Source organism: Toxorhynchites rutilus, chromosome 3 (assembly GCF_029784135.1).
Source record: "Toxorhynchites rutilus septentrionalis strain SRP chromosome 3, ASM2978413v1, whole genome shotgun sequence".
NCBI lineage: Eukaryota > Metazoa > Arthropoda > Insecta > Diptera > Culicidae > Toxorhynchites > Toxorhynchites rutilus.
Genome location: NC_073746.1, coordinates 121,271,984 through 121,289,002, shown reverse-complemented (window position 1 = coordinate 121,289,002; position 17,019 = coordinate 121,271,984). Strand labels below are relative to the sequence as shown.

General features: G+C 38.2%; 1 protein-coding gene across 2 annotated transcripts in view; it reads left to right on the top strand.

The window, feature by feature from the left end:
* Nucleotides 1-14,311, top strand: part of LOC129776626 (serine/threonine-protein kinase grp) — a 43,036-nt gene extending 28,725 nt beyond the window's left edge. For both annotated transcript variants that reach the window (XM_055782372.1, XM_055782371.1), the window contains exons 4-7: nucleotides 981-1,158; nucleotides 1,236-1,378; nucleotides 12,169-12,378; nucleotides 13,401-14,311. In XM_055782372.1, coding sequence (XP_055638347.1) covers nucleotides 981-1,158; nucleotides 1,236-1,378; nucleotides 12,169-12,378; nucleotides 13,401-14,038 — 1,169 coding nt within the window. In that variant the 3' untranslated portion in view covers nucleotides 14,039-14,311. The remainder of the gene's footprint in view (nucleotides 1-980; nucleotides 1,159-1,235; nucleotides 1,379-12,168; nucleotides 12,379-13,400) is intronic.
* The last annotated feature ends 2,708 nt before the right edge of the window (nucleotides 14,312-17,019 follow it).

Here is a 17,019-nt window from a genome sequence, read left to right as displayed (position 1 = left end):
ATAGTTTTTTCATGTCCCAATTGTTGTGCAAAATGTATCCCACTCGTTCTTTTAAAATGCCTACGGCCTCATCTAACATCTACCTTCACTCTACGATCGTTCAAAACGAGTCGTTGCACTTGTTACACTAAGATTACACAACACAAGATTGAACACAAGCACTAGATAGTCTAAAATTGAATGCTGGACGTAGCTCGATCGGAATACTCTTATTTTTTGCTGTTCAAAAAAAATCTCTGAGTGATGGCAAGTTCTAATGTATAACCCAGATTGTGAGGGCTTCGAAAAAAATTATCATCATTCCATGGGGTCTAATGTGAAAAATTGGATGAACCTGAGGTAACTGAACCATATTTTTTGGACTTTATTTATTCGAGAGATGGTTGTTGTAGAGTTGGGTTGTAGCATATCTGATTGCGAACTCTTATGTATATTTTTGTTCCCCGATTATGCTCAGCTGCCTGGACTCAAGAAAGATCTATAAACAGACCCTTACCGGCAAAACACAAAAATAGTAAATTCCTTTGTACGTTTTAGGTTAATATAGGCTGATACGAAAGTAGGTATTCCGAGTTACCGATTCAGTTACCGATTTTTCTAATCCCAGGGTTGAATTTTTCTTGACATACCGTGGATTATATAATTCAAACGCGTTGAGTTGAGGTTCACCTCTAAATTATTCGAAACGTTAGAACGGTAATAACGAGAAAACATTTATATTGTAGTGAGTAGATGGATATCAACTAACCAAACGCGATACGAGTAAATAACAAATCTGCAAGTACCCCAGACGCAGAATATGTTGGTCTCAATAGAGGCGAATGAACTGCGAAGTTTAAAGTCTCTTAAAGCCAGAAAAGAAGAAGAAGAAGGTGGTCTCAACATATATCTCATTAATTCTTTTCATTGTAATATTTCCCTGATTTTTATAAATGCTAGAAACATATCAAATAATAAACTACTGTCTATCTATTTTTTAGAACCGGACGTCGGGATGCCCATCCCGGAGGCACAACGTTACTTCAATCAGCTGCTATCGGGGGTGGACTATCTGCACATGCGCGGGGTAGCCCATCGTGATCTCAAGCCGGAAAACCTGCTACTAGACGAGCATGATGTCGTAAAAATATCAGACTTCGGAATGGCGACCATGTTTAGGTATTAGGTACAACTTTGCAAACTTTTTGAGCATAATGCCTAAGGAAAGCGTTGATTGTTTTTATTTTCTCATACAGAATGAAAGGACGCGAGCGTTTGCTGGACAAGAAGTGCGGCACGCTGCCGTATGTTGCACCGGAAGTGCTAGTGAAACCGTATCAAGCGACGCCCGCGGACATTTGGTCCTGTGGAATTATCTTGGTCACAATGCTAGCCGGGGGTAAGTGAGCCACATCACGTTTACTGCATCAAATCGCACATTTTATTAACAATACAACCTACCAAATATTGAAAAAAAGCTTTTTTGCCCTTTTGTTCCAATGCTTCTTCGGTGTTGAAAGCAATTCAATTATTTTATGTGACTCAAGCATATTGCACTTTACCCATGTCCCGGTTTGATTTGCGCTGTGTGTTATTATGCTCCGAAGGACCCTATGCGTCACATATGTTTTTTTCCCTCTTATGTCTTGAACGCAATGAATCGCATCGCAATCATGGAATGTGTCAGTACCGCTGTATGCCTCCATTTGCTCGACCTCAAAGCACCATGCCCAGCTCAAGAATGCGCGCCTAATTCGCAAGTATACTGTATGTTGTGGAATCAATTATCATCTACGCATTTATAATTCACGAACGCCTGATTTATTTCGCTCAGCAATTGCAAATCAAATAGTTTCCATCAGCAAGAAAGCAAAACCGCGGCTGTGTTGTGCACTGTAATTGAATGTTGTTTCACTTTATTTCGTGAGTGTTGTGTACTTTTGTTTCCTTTCGTTTTCGTATGATTTCCGGCTGAATCTTTGGTATTCTAGCTGTAGAATGTTGATTTTGTTACAGTATCTTCTAAAGCTTTAGTACCAGAGGTCCAACTGGGAATTGCTTGCTGCACTGGTTACAATCATAAGTTTCGATCCACCTATCGTTTTGAATAAAAAGCAATTAAAACAAAACCAATCCTTCACCCGATAAACTCCAGCCTTATTATTCGCTTGTGTAATGCATCACACCTAATTAAACTATTACGCTAACCCAATGATGATGAAAACTGTGAAAATATGAAGAATGTGTGAGTGTGTATTGTTTTTTTTTTTCAACAAAGTGCACCAAATAACAGATAAGTTGTGTAAAATGAATGAAATATGCTAAGCAAAATCGTCTCGCGCTATTATTTTCTATATTCGCTCTTATACTGAATTGTACTATGTCGTTTGCACGCTTCTAATACTAATTGCTTGTTGACTGCTAAATATGATGAGAACAGATTTCATGTTCGTTATGACGAACTCATCAAATCACAACTTCGGTGACACGGGAGTCACACTGATTTTACGAATATAACACTATTTGCATACATAAAATCTATCTATACAAAGGAGTATACAAAAAAAATGAACAGGCGAAATTTGATCAATCATCAAATAGTCATAACTCCTTAAGAAACGCACTTATTTAAATGTACCTGGATGCATTTGATGGGGAGAATTATTTAGGTTTATTAACCTATGGCTGGAGGATATGTTCCGGATTTTCGGCGGGTATGTTAAAAAAATATTTTTTCACTGCTTCTTTTTTAAAGTATGATATTTTGAATAGTGTTAATACATGCTTTGATACGCATATTCCACGTATTGTTTATTGATATCATGAAATTGATGCTACCTGGAGCGCCAAGAATCCGTTAAGGAATAGATATATCTATTTATGTTAAATCAGTTTCAGTGAAGTCATCATCCTAATTATAAGTATAGTCATATTTTCTTACATAAATATCTGATTTCGTTTTTACTACAGCTTATATAGTCGTCAGAATCGTGAGATTTCATTGATTGCGACCTTTATTCACGTGAGTGATGAACCAGACTAACATGTCTTCTGACATGCAGGAGAAATGGAAACAAATAGCATTTCATCATCTCCCAAACCCTAAGGGACCTTTCGATCGAACAATCAACTCTACAGATATAGAGTTCTACAAGCATTTATCGCCTACCCGCATTAATTAAATGACGGAACCCTTCGCGTAAACGTTTATTCTACATTGACGCGATAAGCAGTGGCACATTAGTGTAGATAGGATAAAAACCCCAAATGACTGTGTGTTTTTAATGTCCATTTCCGCTCTTTCGTGGTTGATGTACTCTTCCGTTTCCCGTGAGAGCGTAGTCTCTCTCTCGGGTTGATGCGAATAGTTGCTTCTCAGATGAGGCGAGCTTTCGACATGCACTCCGTCACACTCAATGTTTAGAATGCGCATGCTCCTCTCCCACATCCGCCAGGTGTATGTAGAATGTTATCATGTGTATGGACGTTTAAGTACTTGTCATATGCAGTTGCAGTTACCATTATCATATTTATTGATATTTATGTTGAAGAGGATTCATCTCGACGATTCACACTATGGAAACCCATATATACATGACGAGGTTCAACGCTAATGTTTTATTGGAAATATTTCTGAGGTCAAACTGTTCAATCATATTCACCACAGAAGCATAGTTGCCAGTATAATCTTCAGTGAGCAATTTTACATCTGGTGAGAAATACAAGAGGAGCAGGAAATGAAACATGATGAAACATTGATGAAAGAATTGTCTATTCAAAATATGTACCATATTTTAGGCAATTCCGGGTCACTTAACTAGAGAATTTATGGTCCGTACAATGTAAACATGAATTATCCGGAATTAATGACAATCTGAAAAGGCAAAATTTAGTGAATATGTGGCGGTTAGAACATCCCAGACTTGTCCGTTTGTAGCGCAGTATGTAGTCTAGCGTTATCATGCTGAAAAAATGAAACTCGTAGAGCGCCACAAATCCTGTTCATCGTTCATAGAAAACCCATAGGTGAAGAACATATTACAAATAATACAATGATTGGCATTGAAACCCGTTGGAAGGACTTTCTGATAGATGGTAATCTAAAACTCCATGGATTTTCTGATTCATGGGTAGATCAAAATAAATAGAGGATTTGTGATCACAGCACAACAAACGCGGTTCGAAATATACGCAGAATATTCAACCTGCTATAAAAAAATGCTACATAAAAATGGTGTTTTCGAAACAATTTTTTTCTTGATGTCAAATGTCTTAAAATTGCATTAAACGTCGAGATCTACTCGACACTCGATACTCGACACTCTGGGACTTTTTTTTTCGAAATAAGAGGCAAAACGTATGGGTTTGGGTGGCAATAAACATAGTTATCTCGGTTTTTCATTCGGAACTTGCTGCGAAATGTTGATTTGCACGATAATATACACAATGCAAAATGCTAGCTCATTCGGACTTTATTTACTAGTGTCGCAGACGTTTAAATTTGAGTTTTTTGAAAATCTAAAAATAACCAAAACCATACGGTTTGCCTCGTATTCCGTAAAAAAACGTCCCAGAGTGTTGATTTTTGAAAAAAAATCGAAATAACAGTAGATCTCGACGTTTCATGCAATTTTAAGACATTTGACCTCGACATTTTTTTTTTAAACACCATACTCCATACTTTCCATACTCGCAGCTTGCATACATTTGCTGTGCCGATTTTTCCAGGCTTCTTGATTTTGAGGTCCATGTTACGGAAACACATTCCATTCTGCATATATGCACGTGAAAACAAAAGTACCCCCGGTTTGCATGTATGCCAATTTCGCCAGGCAGACATTCCAAACGCACTGTAAAGGGGGAGGTTTATTTTCAAGCGGAAACTGGAGTTTGTAATATACACGAAAAGCATACAAATTCGAGTATTTTGTGTTAACACATGAAGGATCGCACGTTTTGGGGTAAACTTGTACGGTTCATTTGTTCAGATTCCACTAATGTGATCGTTTCCCTCAGTGTGGATGAGACGAAGGCGAGCCATCGGTAAGCAGACCAAGAATTCAACCATCAAGTGTAGAAAACACGAGTTATTTTTCAATTCATCTCTTTTTGCGTGCACCTCATTGTAACGGATGAGGGCACGAAAACAGGTGTCAATTGCGAATTATATTTATTAGTTACAATCAACATCGAGTATAAACCAATAAATATTTTGTTCAATCCAAGTGGAACTCGATGAAATGATTCAAAACTTCGGTGTGCATGTCGTCTGGTGGAAAGTGTTTGTGTATTTTTACGTCACACGCAAACGTTGTTGCGTTGTCACAAATGCGTTAAAGTAGTCATAATCACGACCTTCAAATTTCACTTCAATTGATACATCGTCACTCATGAGCCTATCGTCTTTCAATTTGCTGCAAACTCATGCAGACTTAACATATTGCTACTCTCTCTTCACGCTATATAGAGAGAATACCACTTCACATCTGAACACGTTCTCTTGTTCCATTTATCATACTGAAGCGAAGTTATTAATTCGTCAAATGAAAATGAAAGTGTTTTACCACGAATAAAAGTGGCGCTGGCCACTTTCATTCGTGGCCATAATATGCTTCTTTTAATTTCACTTAAAAAAACGGTTTGGAAAAATGAAATCGAATCAAACTTTTAATTGAAAGCAGTTATCTTCCTTTCACATGAAATTGAAACTGAAATATAGCCTATTAAAATGATAATTAATAGAGCAGTTTCAATCGTGAATTGGAAGCGCCGGCTTTCAAATTCAAAGGAAAAGAAGCAGGACGAAAACAAAATCGATGTTTCAGTACACGTATAGAATATTCACAATCGAAAATGACTATAGTTGAAGATAAATGAAGAAGTAAAAATATCTTTTTAAGCTTTTAGATTCGAAATTGTCAAACAAAATCATCTAATTGAAGGGTTAATTCTAAAATAATATCTAAAATGATAGCTGTGATAACTTGCACCGTGGTCACGAATATTCTAGAGCCTGCCACTCCAGGATACATTTAAGGCGTGTTATCCGGTATAGAATCTCAACTAAGTACTACTAATGAAAATGACGCAAGAAATATCTACGTTGAGTAGGCAAAAGTTCCACTGTGAACGTTAGTGCCATCTAAAAAGAAGTAGGTGTAGAGAAGTGTGTAGAGGATAGATCATAAAGGGTGTGTCACATCAAATTGCATCACGGAAAAAACCCTGTAGAAATTCGCCCAGTAGACCGATCCTTTTGAAAATTTTAGACAGTAAAATAAAAACTATTAACAACTTTTGGCATTTTCTTTTTATTCATACTTCGAGCCCAAGCCCGTATGCTCGCACCTTTCTCTTTACCCCGTCCATAAGGTTCTGTACAACGTCAGGTTGTAGTTTTTTTTGAACAGAAATCCATTTTCTCTTGAAGTCCGCCTCCGATTTGACAACTTTTGGGTTCTTCCGGAGGGCCTGCTTCATAATCGCCCAATATTTCTCTATTGGGCGAAGCTCCGGCGCGTTGGGCGGGTTCATTTCCTTTGGCACTAAGGTGACCCTGTTGGCTTCGTACCACTCCAACACGTCCTTTGAATAGTGGCACGAAGCGAGATCCGGCCAGAAGATGGTCGGGCCCTCGTGCTGCTTCAATAGTGGTAGTAAGCGCTTCTGTAGGCACTCCTTAAGGTAAACCTGCCCGTTTATCGTGCCGGTCATCACGAAGGGGGCGCTCCGCTTTCCGCAAGAGCAAATCGCTTGCCACACCATGTACTTTTTGGCAAACTTGGATAGTTTTTGCTTGCGAATCTCCTCCGGAACGCTGAATTTGTCCTCTGCGGAGAAGAACAACAGGCCCGGCAGCTGACGAAAGTCCGCTTTGACGTAGGTTTCGTCGTCCATTACCAGGCAATGCGGCTTCGTCAGCATTTCGGTGTACAGCTTCCGGGCTCGCGTCTTCCCCACCATGTTTTGCCTTTCGTCGCGGTTAGGAGCCTTCTGAACCTTGTATGTACGCAGGCCCTTCCGCTGCTTGGTCCGCTGGACGAATGAACTTGACAAATTCAGCTTATTGGCGACATCCCGGACCGAACTTCTCGGATCACGTCTAAACTGCTTAACTACGCGCTTGTGATTTTTTTCACTGACGGAGCATCCATTTTTGCCGTTCTTCACCTTCCGGTCGATGGTTAGGTTCTCGAAGTATCGTTTTAGTACTCTGCTGACCGTGGATTGGACGATTCCCAGCATCTTACCGATGTCCCGATGTGACAACTCCGGATTCTCAAAATGAGTGCGCAGGATTAATTCACGACGCTCTTTTTCGTTCGACGACATTTTTCCAAATTTACGATAAAATTGACAGTGAAGCATGGCCAACGTGATCTATACACTCTTATCTGATTATGAGCGAAAGCTGAAGATATAATTCCTAAAAATTAAATTTCTACAGCGTTTTTTCCGTGATGCAATTTGATGTGACACACCCTTTAGTACAAAATTTGCGTTATGTAATATTTGAATGACCCCTAGTTGAAAAATTAACAAATTCGAATTGTCTATAATACTGAGGAACGAGTTCATCATTCATTTATACAGAAATCACCGTTTAACCCTTTCGCTACGAGCTTCGTCTATAGACGACATCCGCGCGATGATCTGTGTGTACGAGCGTCGTCTATAGACGACATCAGGGTGATACTACACATCGATCAAACCAGCGCGATATGCATACTTTTCGGCGCAGTGCTCCGTTCAACGATAGCGCTCCGACGGAGCACACTGCCGTAGTGAAAGGGTTAATAACGTCCCGCACTAGTGTTCATTAGGGTGCCAATAAAAATGGTCATCTGGAATTTCAAAAAGTTACCCAATAAAAAACCACCTCGAAAAAACACCCTATGCCAAATGTCAACTCAATCGGACTTAAGGGAGAGTGGCGCAAAGCGGTCAAAGTTTGTGTTTTTTGAAAATCGAAAAATCACCCAAGGGGGGAGGAAATCGGGGTTTTCGAAAAAAAAATTGATGCCAAATGTCTGAAAATCGCATGAAACGTTGAGATCTGGTGTCATCTCGAAAACTTTTATTTTTGTCAAAAATCGACACTGGGACTTACGGAATACGAGATGAAAGTATAGTTTATGGTGCCAATAAAAATTGATTTGCATGATAATATACCCTATGATAAATATTAACATTCTTAAACATACAATTTAGCACGTCCTTTCAGCACTAGCGATGGGCAAACCGTTCATGAACGGTACGAAAGAACTAGTTCGCCGGAAAGAGTGAACGAACGGTCATTCTTTCTCAAAGAACGGTAGTTCTCCCCACGAACTGATTCCGAAAGAACGGTTTGAGAGTGAACTGTTTGTGAACGAACTGGTTCAGAACGAACTGTTTGCGAGTGAACTGTGTGAGAAAGAACTGATTGAGAATGAACTGCTTGTGAACTGTTTGGGAACGAACTGTTTGCGAACGAACGAGTGCAGCTGAACTGATTTGTGCTGGGCGGAATGGATAAATATAACGAGAAGGCTTGTAAGAAAAATAAAACAATATTTTCATTTATGAGCAAAATGGCTGTAACGCAGGGTATTCTGTTAATGTATACTCAATTTTAGGTTACAAATTAAATTAGATGTTCGTAGTTTTAATGGCAAAGCTATACATTTTCAATTTCATGTATTCTTTCAATTCCGCGTAATATTCATATACTTCCTGATTATCAGAAAAAAATCTGGGGGAAGCAGGGGCGATTCATGTATTAGGTAAAAATAAAATGTCATAGTGAGGGCAAGTTGAGAAAAAAGTTTTTTCGTTGCTTTCAATCTATTGTTTGGCCTATTGCGTGTACGTGTTATCGTAATTGTTTGTATGATTGATTGTTAGTGAAAATCGCTGCTGATTTTTTTCTCTGAATGAAATATGATTGTACATGAAACCTGTGTATTGTCCAAACAGTAAATATGAAAAATTGCACATATTTTGTTCGTATCAAATTATTACGTATACTTTTGTCGGCCTATCAACTTATTTTCACAAACAGTTTGCGACTTTTAAAGAAGAAGCACCTTATCTTTCCCCACTAAATTTCAAAAAATATAAATCCCATAAGTACACTATCCAATCCAACGGTATCAATGAATAGCTCTCTATTGATGTTGGATTCCAGCTAACATTCTATGTTGTTCTTAATAACGCTGAACGAAAGAACGGTCCAAAAGAACTGATTCACTTAGATGAACGGTTAGTGACTGAACCGTTCATCACAGTGTACTGTTTTGCCCATCTCTATTCAGCACGATAGCAAAGCAGAAACTGACGTTTCTCCCGCAGGAAAGATAATATTAACACTCCTATACTCGCGCATTGGTCTGTCAGACCGAGAAATCAATAATTCGTTCATTTCTCAGAAGATATCAACACTACGACTTTGCGATCCTCTCTAGCTTCGTTATTCGTCGTTCGTCATCGTTTAGCATATCGCATGAGTTGGTACAAAGGGTACGTGTGCCACTTTTTTAACACTTTCTGTTTGACAAACCGACGCGAGTATAGGAGTAACTTTTTTGGACAAGTGCCTTTTTTCATATTCTAGAATATTATTGAATGAATTGAATAAATTAATGTTAGTGGCGTGGAGTATTTATTGAATATAATGTATAAGATCATTACCGGACTATTCTTTTTTGATTTCAGTGCCTTTTGTAACTGGATTGCACGGATCCATATTTTAACTTTTCGTCGATATATTCGTCGTTAGAGTCATACATTCAAAAGCAAAATTTAAATGTTTGACTTTCGTATAGTTATTCGCTAAATATAATGGTCATACATATACACACTTGTGAAAGAATTTCACTTGTGTAAGAATAGTAAACAGTAAACTATAAACTAATCGGTAGCTTATGGTAATTTTTAACAGTTACAGTTTCGGGGATATTTTTTTTTATAATGGACAATATCGACAAGAAAACAAGAAAAAGAAAAGGAAATTCGTAGAAATGCTTTTATATCATCTTTTTATGCCCATCTAAAAAAAGGCATTAATTCTTACTTTACCAAGAAAACAGAGACAAAGAATATTAGAAATATGCAAACATTATATTCCAGAACCTTTATCATCCGGTAATTATCTAGAAGGTCGTTATACATTCTTCTCTTCGATAAAAGACTCGAAAAACACGCAACAACTGCTTGAAATGTAAAAAATATGTTTGTTTCGAGCATGCAGTTATGCTATGTTCTGCTATATTCGTATTCGTATATATGCTATATTCGTACTCCAATGAAACCACAATCAATTAATACGTTTTTATGTTATTTTATAGCTCTTTGTACTTCCATGAATTATATTCAGTTGCTTACTATTAATCAATAACAGTGAAAAATTCGAATTTCGTTATTTGTGTTGGAGTATCAAAAATTACTCTATTTGAGGAGGCTGAATTAGATGACTATTAAAACATAATAAAGACGAAGAAAACATATTTTTTGGATTTTTTTTTCATTCAATCATACCCTCTTCTTCAAAAAAATGCCAATAAAGCCCGAAAAATACACAATGGCAACATTACAGAGAAGTTCAATTTTCGGTCTGTGACACCGTGCGCGAGTATACGTGTTATGATTTTGCACGCGAGTACAGGAGGGTTAATAACACTGCTTCTTATTTGCTTGGATAGGTTGACGCGCCAATGCCTTGCTACGATTGTTTTGCAACGGTGTTTATGTATTAAAATTGTGTATCGCTTATGTATTAAAATTGTGTATCGCCTCTACGTTAGTTGCTGATTTTGGACAGCCAAATCAAAACGTCGAATTTTCTTTTAGATACTCCCCTAAATTTTTCAATTGTACAATAGTTTGTGTCAAGAAATATATATTTTTCTTCAAACACATTGTGCCCCGTAATTTAGCCAAATTTCTAGATGGTTCGTAGTGTAGACCTCGTCCATTTCTATACGCGGAAAAGTTAGATCAACTGTCTTCTTCCATCTCCCATCCAACGTAATCTTTTTAGAAACTGCACGTATCGGGATGAAACTTCGACTATTGAAAAAGAAAAATTTAGCACACAAAATTATGTTTCAGTATTCCAGAGTACCAGAGATTACTGTAGTTTTAAAATACTTACGTACTAGATTTTGATGTGTGTCGTACTGGTCGGAAATAATTTCCTTTAAAATAGGAGTGATGCATAAAATGTAAGATTATGAAAGATAAACAGGGTCTATTTATTTTTTTGGAACTTTAGATATGCATTTACTGAACAACGTGATTTAATGTGATGTGTTGTATATAAATGATACTTGATAATTCACGAAGGATTCACGACCCTGCATCGCACTATCCGAGCTAATCTTTTGTTCATACCGTACCGTTATCTATTATTTATAGAAGCTCCGTGTTTATTCGTGAACATGTTCACTAGATTTTTATAGGATTCGTTCAAAAAAGTGTAAACCTAAGTTAAATAGATTGATATAATTCCTTGTTGTGGTGGTTAATTGTCAACAATTAGAAGCTTGGAAAAAATTTTGAAACCAACTTTTTCAAATTTCTGAACACTTCACAACATAAAAGTATGAATATAAAAAGAAACAATTTTACGCGCTAATCGAAATCACTGCCTCCTTCATCATTTCATTTCTGTTTATCGGTTTTCGATACCCAGTGCAACACACTTAACACGTACACATACATAATTATCAGAAAAGGACAAGCAATCAATTCCTCTTTTCATACTCTGTTACACGTTCTTTTTCTCGTCATTAAGAGCGTTTTCATCTCAGAAGAGAAGAGAAGATTACCGGTTCTGCTGTTGCTCGGGGATTGCTCATTTCTCTGCTTTGCTTGTCGGCTTTTGACATTAACTGCTGCAGTTTTACCTGTTAAGCTAAGCTGTTGAGACACTCATCGATATCTTCAGGAACAACATTCATGTGTATCTGTTTTTGAAGGTTTTTTTTTGCTTAATCAATGTAACCATTTCAATGTTTGTCTTTTATTAAACACCGATTTGCACAGGCTGCTTTGCAACCAGCCAGCCAGGAACGGAAAGTCATGTTTTATCTCACTTTGAAGTGCCTGATAAAAATGATAAATTAGCAAGAGCAACGCGACATGTACACGATTCTCGTGATATTGATATCAGTATATTTTCTTTTTTTTCTTCTCACAACTGTTCAGAACTGCCTTGGGATCAACCGTCGTCTGCCTGCCAAGAGTATCTCTGCTGGAAGGAGAACAACTATACCACCGGAACGCCATGGAGCAAGCTGGACACACTAACGCTTTCATTGTTGCGGAAAATTTTGGTACCGAATCCATCCCAGCGACTGACGCTGGATAAGATCCAGGAGCACAAGTGGTGTCAGACTCAGTTCAACCATAACAATGGTGAGTAGCAGCGCGCAGAGTGCACCGAAAACCAATGGCATGGACTCGGTCATTTTGTATTGTTTGGTGTACCTTTTTTTCTTGTATTGTATGGCATTTTATCAGTTCAATTTTGTTCGTAGTGAGTAAGGTTCGCACAAGAAGTGAAAATGTGAAATCTTTCGAGACAACGGAAAAATTACGGTATATCATTGTTCGAAAATGTGCAATGTCAAGAGCTCATAATGAATTAATAAAAAAAAGCATCAGCAACAACAGGTAGGTAGTGTTTAGTGTCCCAATTGTGGTCCATGATTATAAAGTAAAAACAAGAAGTGGACGTCTAAATCAACCATCATATAACCATTACCAGTTTGTGCCGCCTTCTGAAAGACGAGGATACTGTTTATCCAATCTTGGTTCAGGTACTGAGTGACTCTCAGCTGTGCCCGCTAATTTGTATCCTGAGAGCACCCCGGTATCTAAGCCAATGTTGGTGACAATACGTTCAGGAGCCTCAATGTGTGTTAGTGAAGTTCTTCAGAACAGGTGATAAAACAAAGAAACAAAAAAAAGAAAGGATCAGTACCATCGTCCACGCTTTGGCGCTTTAGCTGTATGATAGAATATAATATTTCATAAAGCTAGATTACCAAAGCATGGAAGACTGGGACGCAGATACTCTAAATTAACTATAAAAGTGTGTATGATCGTTGTCATCACTGGTTTTGTGTTATCCAATAACAATTAGTTATAATTTTGAGTGAGTTTTTTCAGTTAGTTTTTTATGCCTGCATGATGCTTGCCACGCTTTTATTGGGTCTTTGGTGATTTTAGCTGTATGCTGACAGTTTCCGATTGCATATAGCTTTATCACCAAAAATCTAATGAATGCTGATTTTGAGTTTCACTTTAGTTTAAAGCGCTATCTTTACACTCTATATTGGCTGTGTTTTTATTTTAATTTCCTCTCGTATGCACCATAGAATATGAAAAAAGCAACAACCAGCAATGATGTATGTATTACTGTTCCCACCCAATAGGTCTATCCAACGAGGGCGGAAACAGATGCGATGTTGTGGACGGAGTTGTTTCGCCTCGTGCCAAGCGGTTGTGTTCAAACCAGGATCTCTCCACGCCACTGGATGATTCAACTTCACGGATGTGTCAATCTCAGCCGGTTCCCACTATTACCCACACCGAGGTGAACGGCGTGGAGGAAGCCATCGAAGCACGCAATGGATTCTGTTTCTCGCAGCCCACTATGCTTGACGATCTTATTCTGTGTACCCAACTGAATCCAACGCAATCGCTGGGAGCGACTCAATCCAACCAGTTCCAGCGATTGGTACGTCGCATGACCCGATTCTTCGTGTCCACTAAGTGCGATGAGACGCTGAAGCGCCTGTCTTCGACGCTAGAGAAACTCGGCTTTAGTTGGAAGTCAAACGACGAAGGTGTTATCACAATCTCTACCATCGATCGGCGAAAGTTGCAGCTCATATTCAAGGCCAATATTGTCGAGATGGATGGAAAAATACTCTGTGATTTCCGGTTGTCCAAAGGATGTGGGCTCGAGTTCAAACGACGCTTCGTTCGGATCAAGCAGAGTCTGGCGGATATTGTACTGAAGGGCCCTGTAACGTGGCCGATTGCCATCGCAACCAATTCGGTGCCTTAGAGGAACTGAACTACGAACTGCCAAATATTTTGGACGCATTTTTCTAGAGTCTCTACACGGATATGAAATATAATTTTGTACGCTGGACGGAACTGTAAGTTATGGATTGGGTTTCTGACCCTGAGACGACGTATACGTTTATCAGTATGTAAAAAAGGTAATGAATTCAGGGATTTGGTTTAGTTTCGTTTTTTGCAATGGAAACTGCGATCGTTGACAAAAAAAAGGCTTAGCGTTTGAGATATCAGCGAAAATAAATGTTTTGTAACAAAATTTGTTTGTTTGAGCACTCCTCTATCTGATGACACCCTTTCTCTGCTATGGTCACGTTTCGCACTTTACGAGCAAAACTTGCTCGAAAAGCTCCTTTCTTCTTAATCTTCCAAACCTTTGAATGCATAACGAATACGCATATCAGATTGAAGACTGGAGCAGATGACTAGGACTTCAGCGCATCGAAAAATGACTTGCCCGGAATATTCGTGCCACCACTGATTATGATCAAACCAGACTTTCTCCCCTCAGCTGATCAAGAATAATCCGTTAATTGGTAGATTCACAACAGTTATCTAAAATCGCCATCCACGAGCATCTTCTGGTGATGCTCGGTTACGTAAATCGCTACGATGGAACACAATTCGACAAAAAATTCACGGGTTGCATGCTTATTCAATTCAATTCTTTGTTTTTAAGAGGTTTTAAACTTAGCAGTTCATTCGCCTCTAATCCCTATTTGTGACTCGAATCTATAAACGCGTAATAATTATTGTATAAATCGTGGCGAGTGATAAGAATGGATAAACAATGTAGAGCGAAACAGAACTTGAGGTAAGCTAAATGGTCCACAATTAGCCACTTCCACATCCGGTCTTCAACCAAAAAAGGTCATGCTCTGTGTATGGTTGGATTGGACAGGTGACTAGACGACAAGTCGATAAACTCCAACAAGTATTGTTCGCAACTGAACAAACCAAAGACAGCAATCCAGGACAAACGTCTAGAATTAGACGATATGATAGGCGTCCTGTTCCAGACCACCCCGACAATTTGATTGGAGTTTGGCTGGGACAGGCTATCCCATCCACTAAATTTATCATAAATTTATATTACCAAGTTCATCACTTGTTCAGGCCTTTGTAATTTTTTTACAAGGGCAAGATATTCGACCCTTTGGACAGCTTAAGAACACCTTAATGAGAAAACGAACAAGTTCTTGGGTGATGGAATTTCGAACTCATTTTCATTTTAATACCACTATACGTGAACCTTCGATAAACGGTAATGGTTTTCTGATAAAAATACCGTAACTCCATCTCACTCAGCACATTTTCTTTTTTTTATATTAAATACACTAATTGACTATTGGTAGTGCGTATTAATACTGTTGAATAGTTAGATTGTTGTTTTGTATTTGTTATCACCCGATAATTCACCGAAAAAAATTGAGTTGTACAAAAAAAACAGTAGAACCCCGATAATCCGCGGAATAGTCTGGCTAGGTCACCGCGAATAACGAAAATAGCGGATAACCCGATATACTACTAAAAATGAGGTGTCAACACAGAATAAAAATTTTTCAGCTTGAAAACTATGTTTTATCAATACAGAAAACATTAAACTATCCATCTGCAAGGTCATGTTTACCAGTGGTCAGATAATATGAAAGCTATGACCAAAACAAAAAAGCAAGCGCCTACGCCTCACTGGCAAATTTTGGGAAACTATAGAATTACTATAGAACTCGCTTTTGCGGATAATCCGCACCGCGGTTCATCCACTCGCGGATAATCGGGGTTCCACTGTATATTAAAAACACATCTGACATCATTGAACATCGCTTCTCCCCAATTTAACGAAAAAAGTATTGTAGATCCAAAATTAAGTTTTAAGTTTTTATATCTGGATGTAACTTATTTGAAGTGATTAAGATGAATAAACTTCCAGAAAAAAGTTGATTCAGAACGCGCAGAATTATGCTCTTAATGTTATGCTTATGTTCCTTACTCTGCGCGCAGGATGAAGCAAGGGAAATAAGATTATGCGCTATCGGCTGCTCGTGCTGGTCATGAAGATGACAAATAAAAGTTTTTCAAAACGTCGAGCAGCAAAATATCAAGGAATATCTGTTCACAACTGAAATTTAATGTTGACGTGAAACGCCATGTAAAGCACTCAGTTTTGAGGAAGTAAGAGAAAGAAAGCATCTTCCAGTGGATAATCGCGGCTTCCAGAACCCATTTTAGAGGGCATTCCTGAATACAATTGGCTTAACTTTGGTTGGTTTGGAAGGATTTCCCAAAGTAGTTAAACTAAAACCGTTCGTAGAAAACTTTCTGAATGCGACTTGGTCCGGTCCTGTAAGCGATACAAATCTATTTCATAAACGGCAACAGATAAAACAGCAAATCGCAAACATCAAATCGTGACGATTCCGAAGCGTTCTATGGATTTACCGAATCAAATATAAATGATAGGTAGTTTATACCAATAAAAACATTTATAATCATTCTATTACCTTTTAAATTTTTTTTTGTAACGTACTGTGTCAAGAGAAATCAAGTCCACTTAAGCACGATACACATTCGACACTCAACACAGGAAGCACTTCTTGCCAACTTAAAAACCAAGCAGAGTCAAAACTCGTCCACAGCCACCCGCTGAGTGGCTGTGGCTAGTGATGAGTACAAGAAGTATTGCCACAATTTGGAAGCTGAAAACAGAATCAAGAACAACAACGATCGCAGAAGAAGATTGACCGTGAGAAAAGAAAACTGATAAATGAAAAGTTCAAGGTTCAAAGTTCAACCCAGAGAAAGAGCAAGAAAAGAAACAAAATCCCTGCAGCTAATTTATCTATTACATGGGCAATTATTTGAATAATTTTAATAAATAACTTTTGTCTTCTCCACATTTCTATCAAATCTCACTCATAAGAATTTCTCAGGACAACTATCTTTTTCTGGATCCAAAATCAACCATAT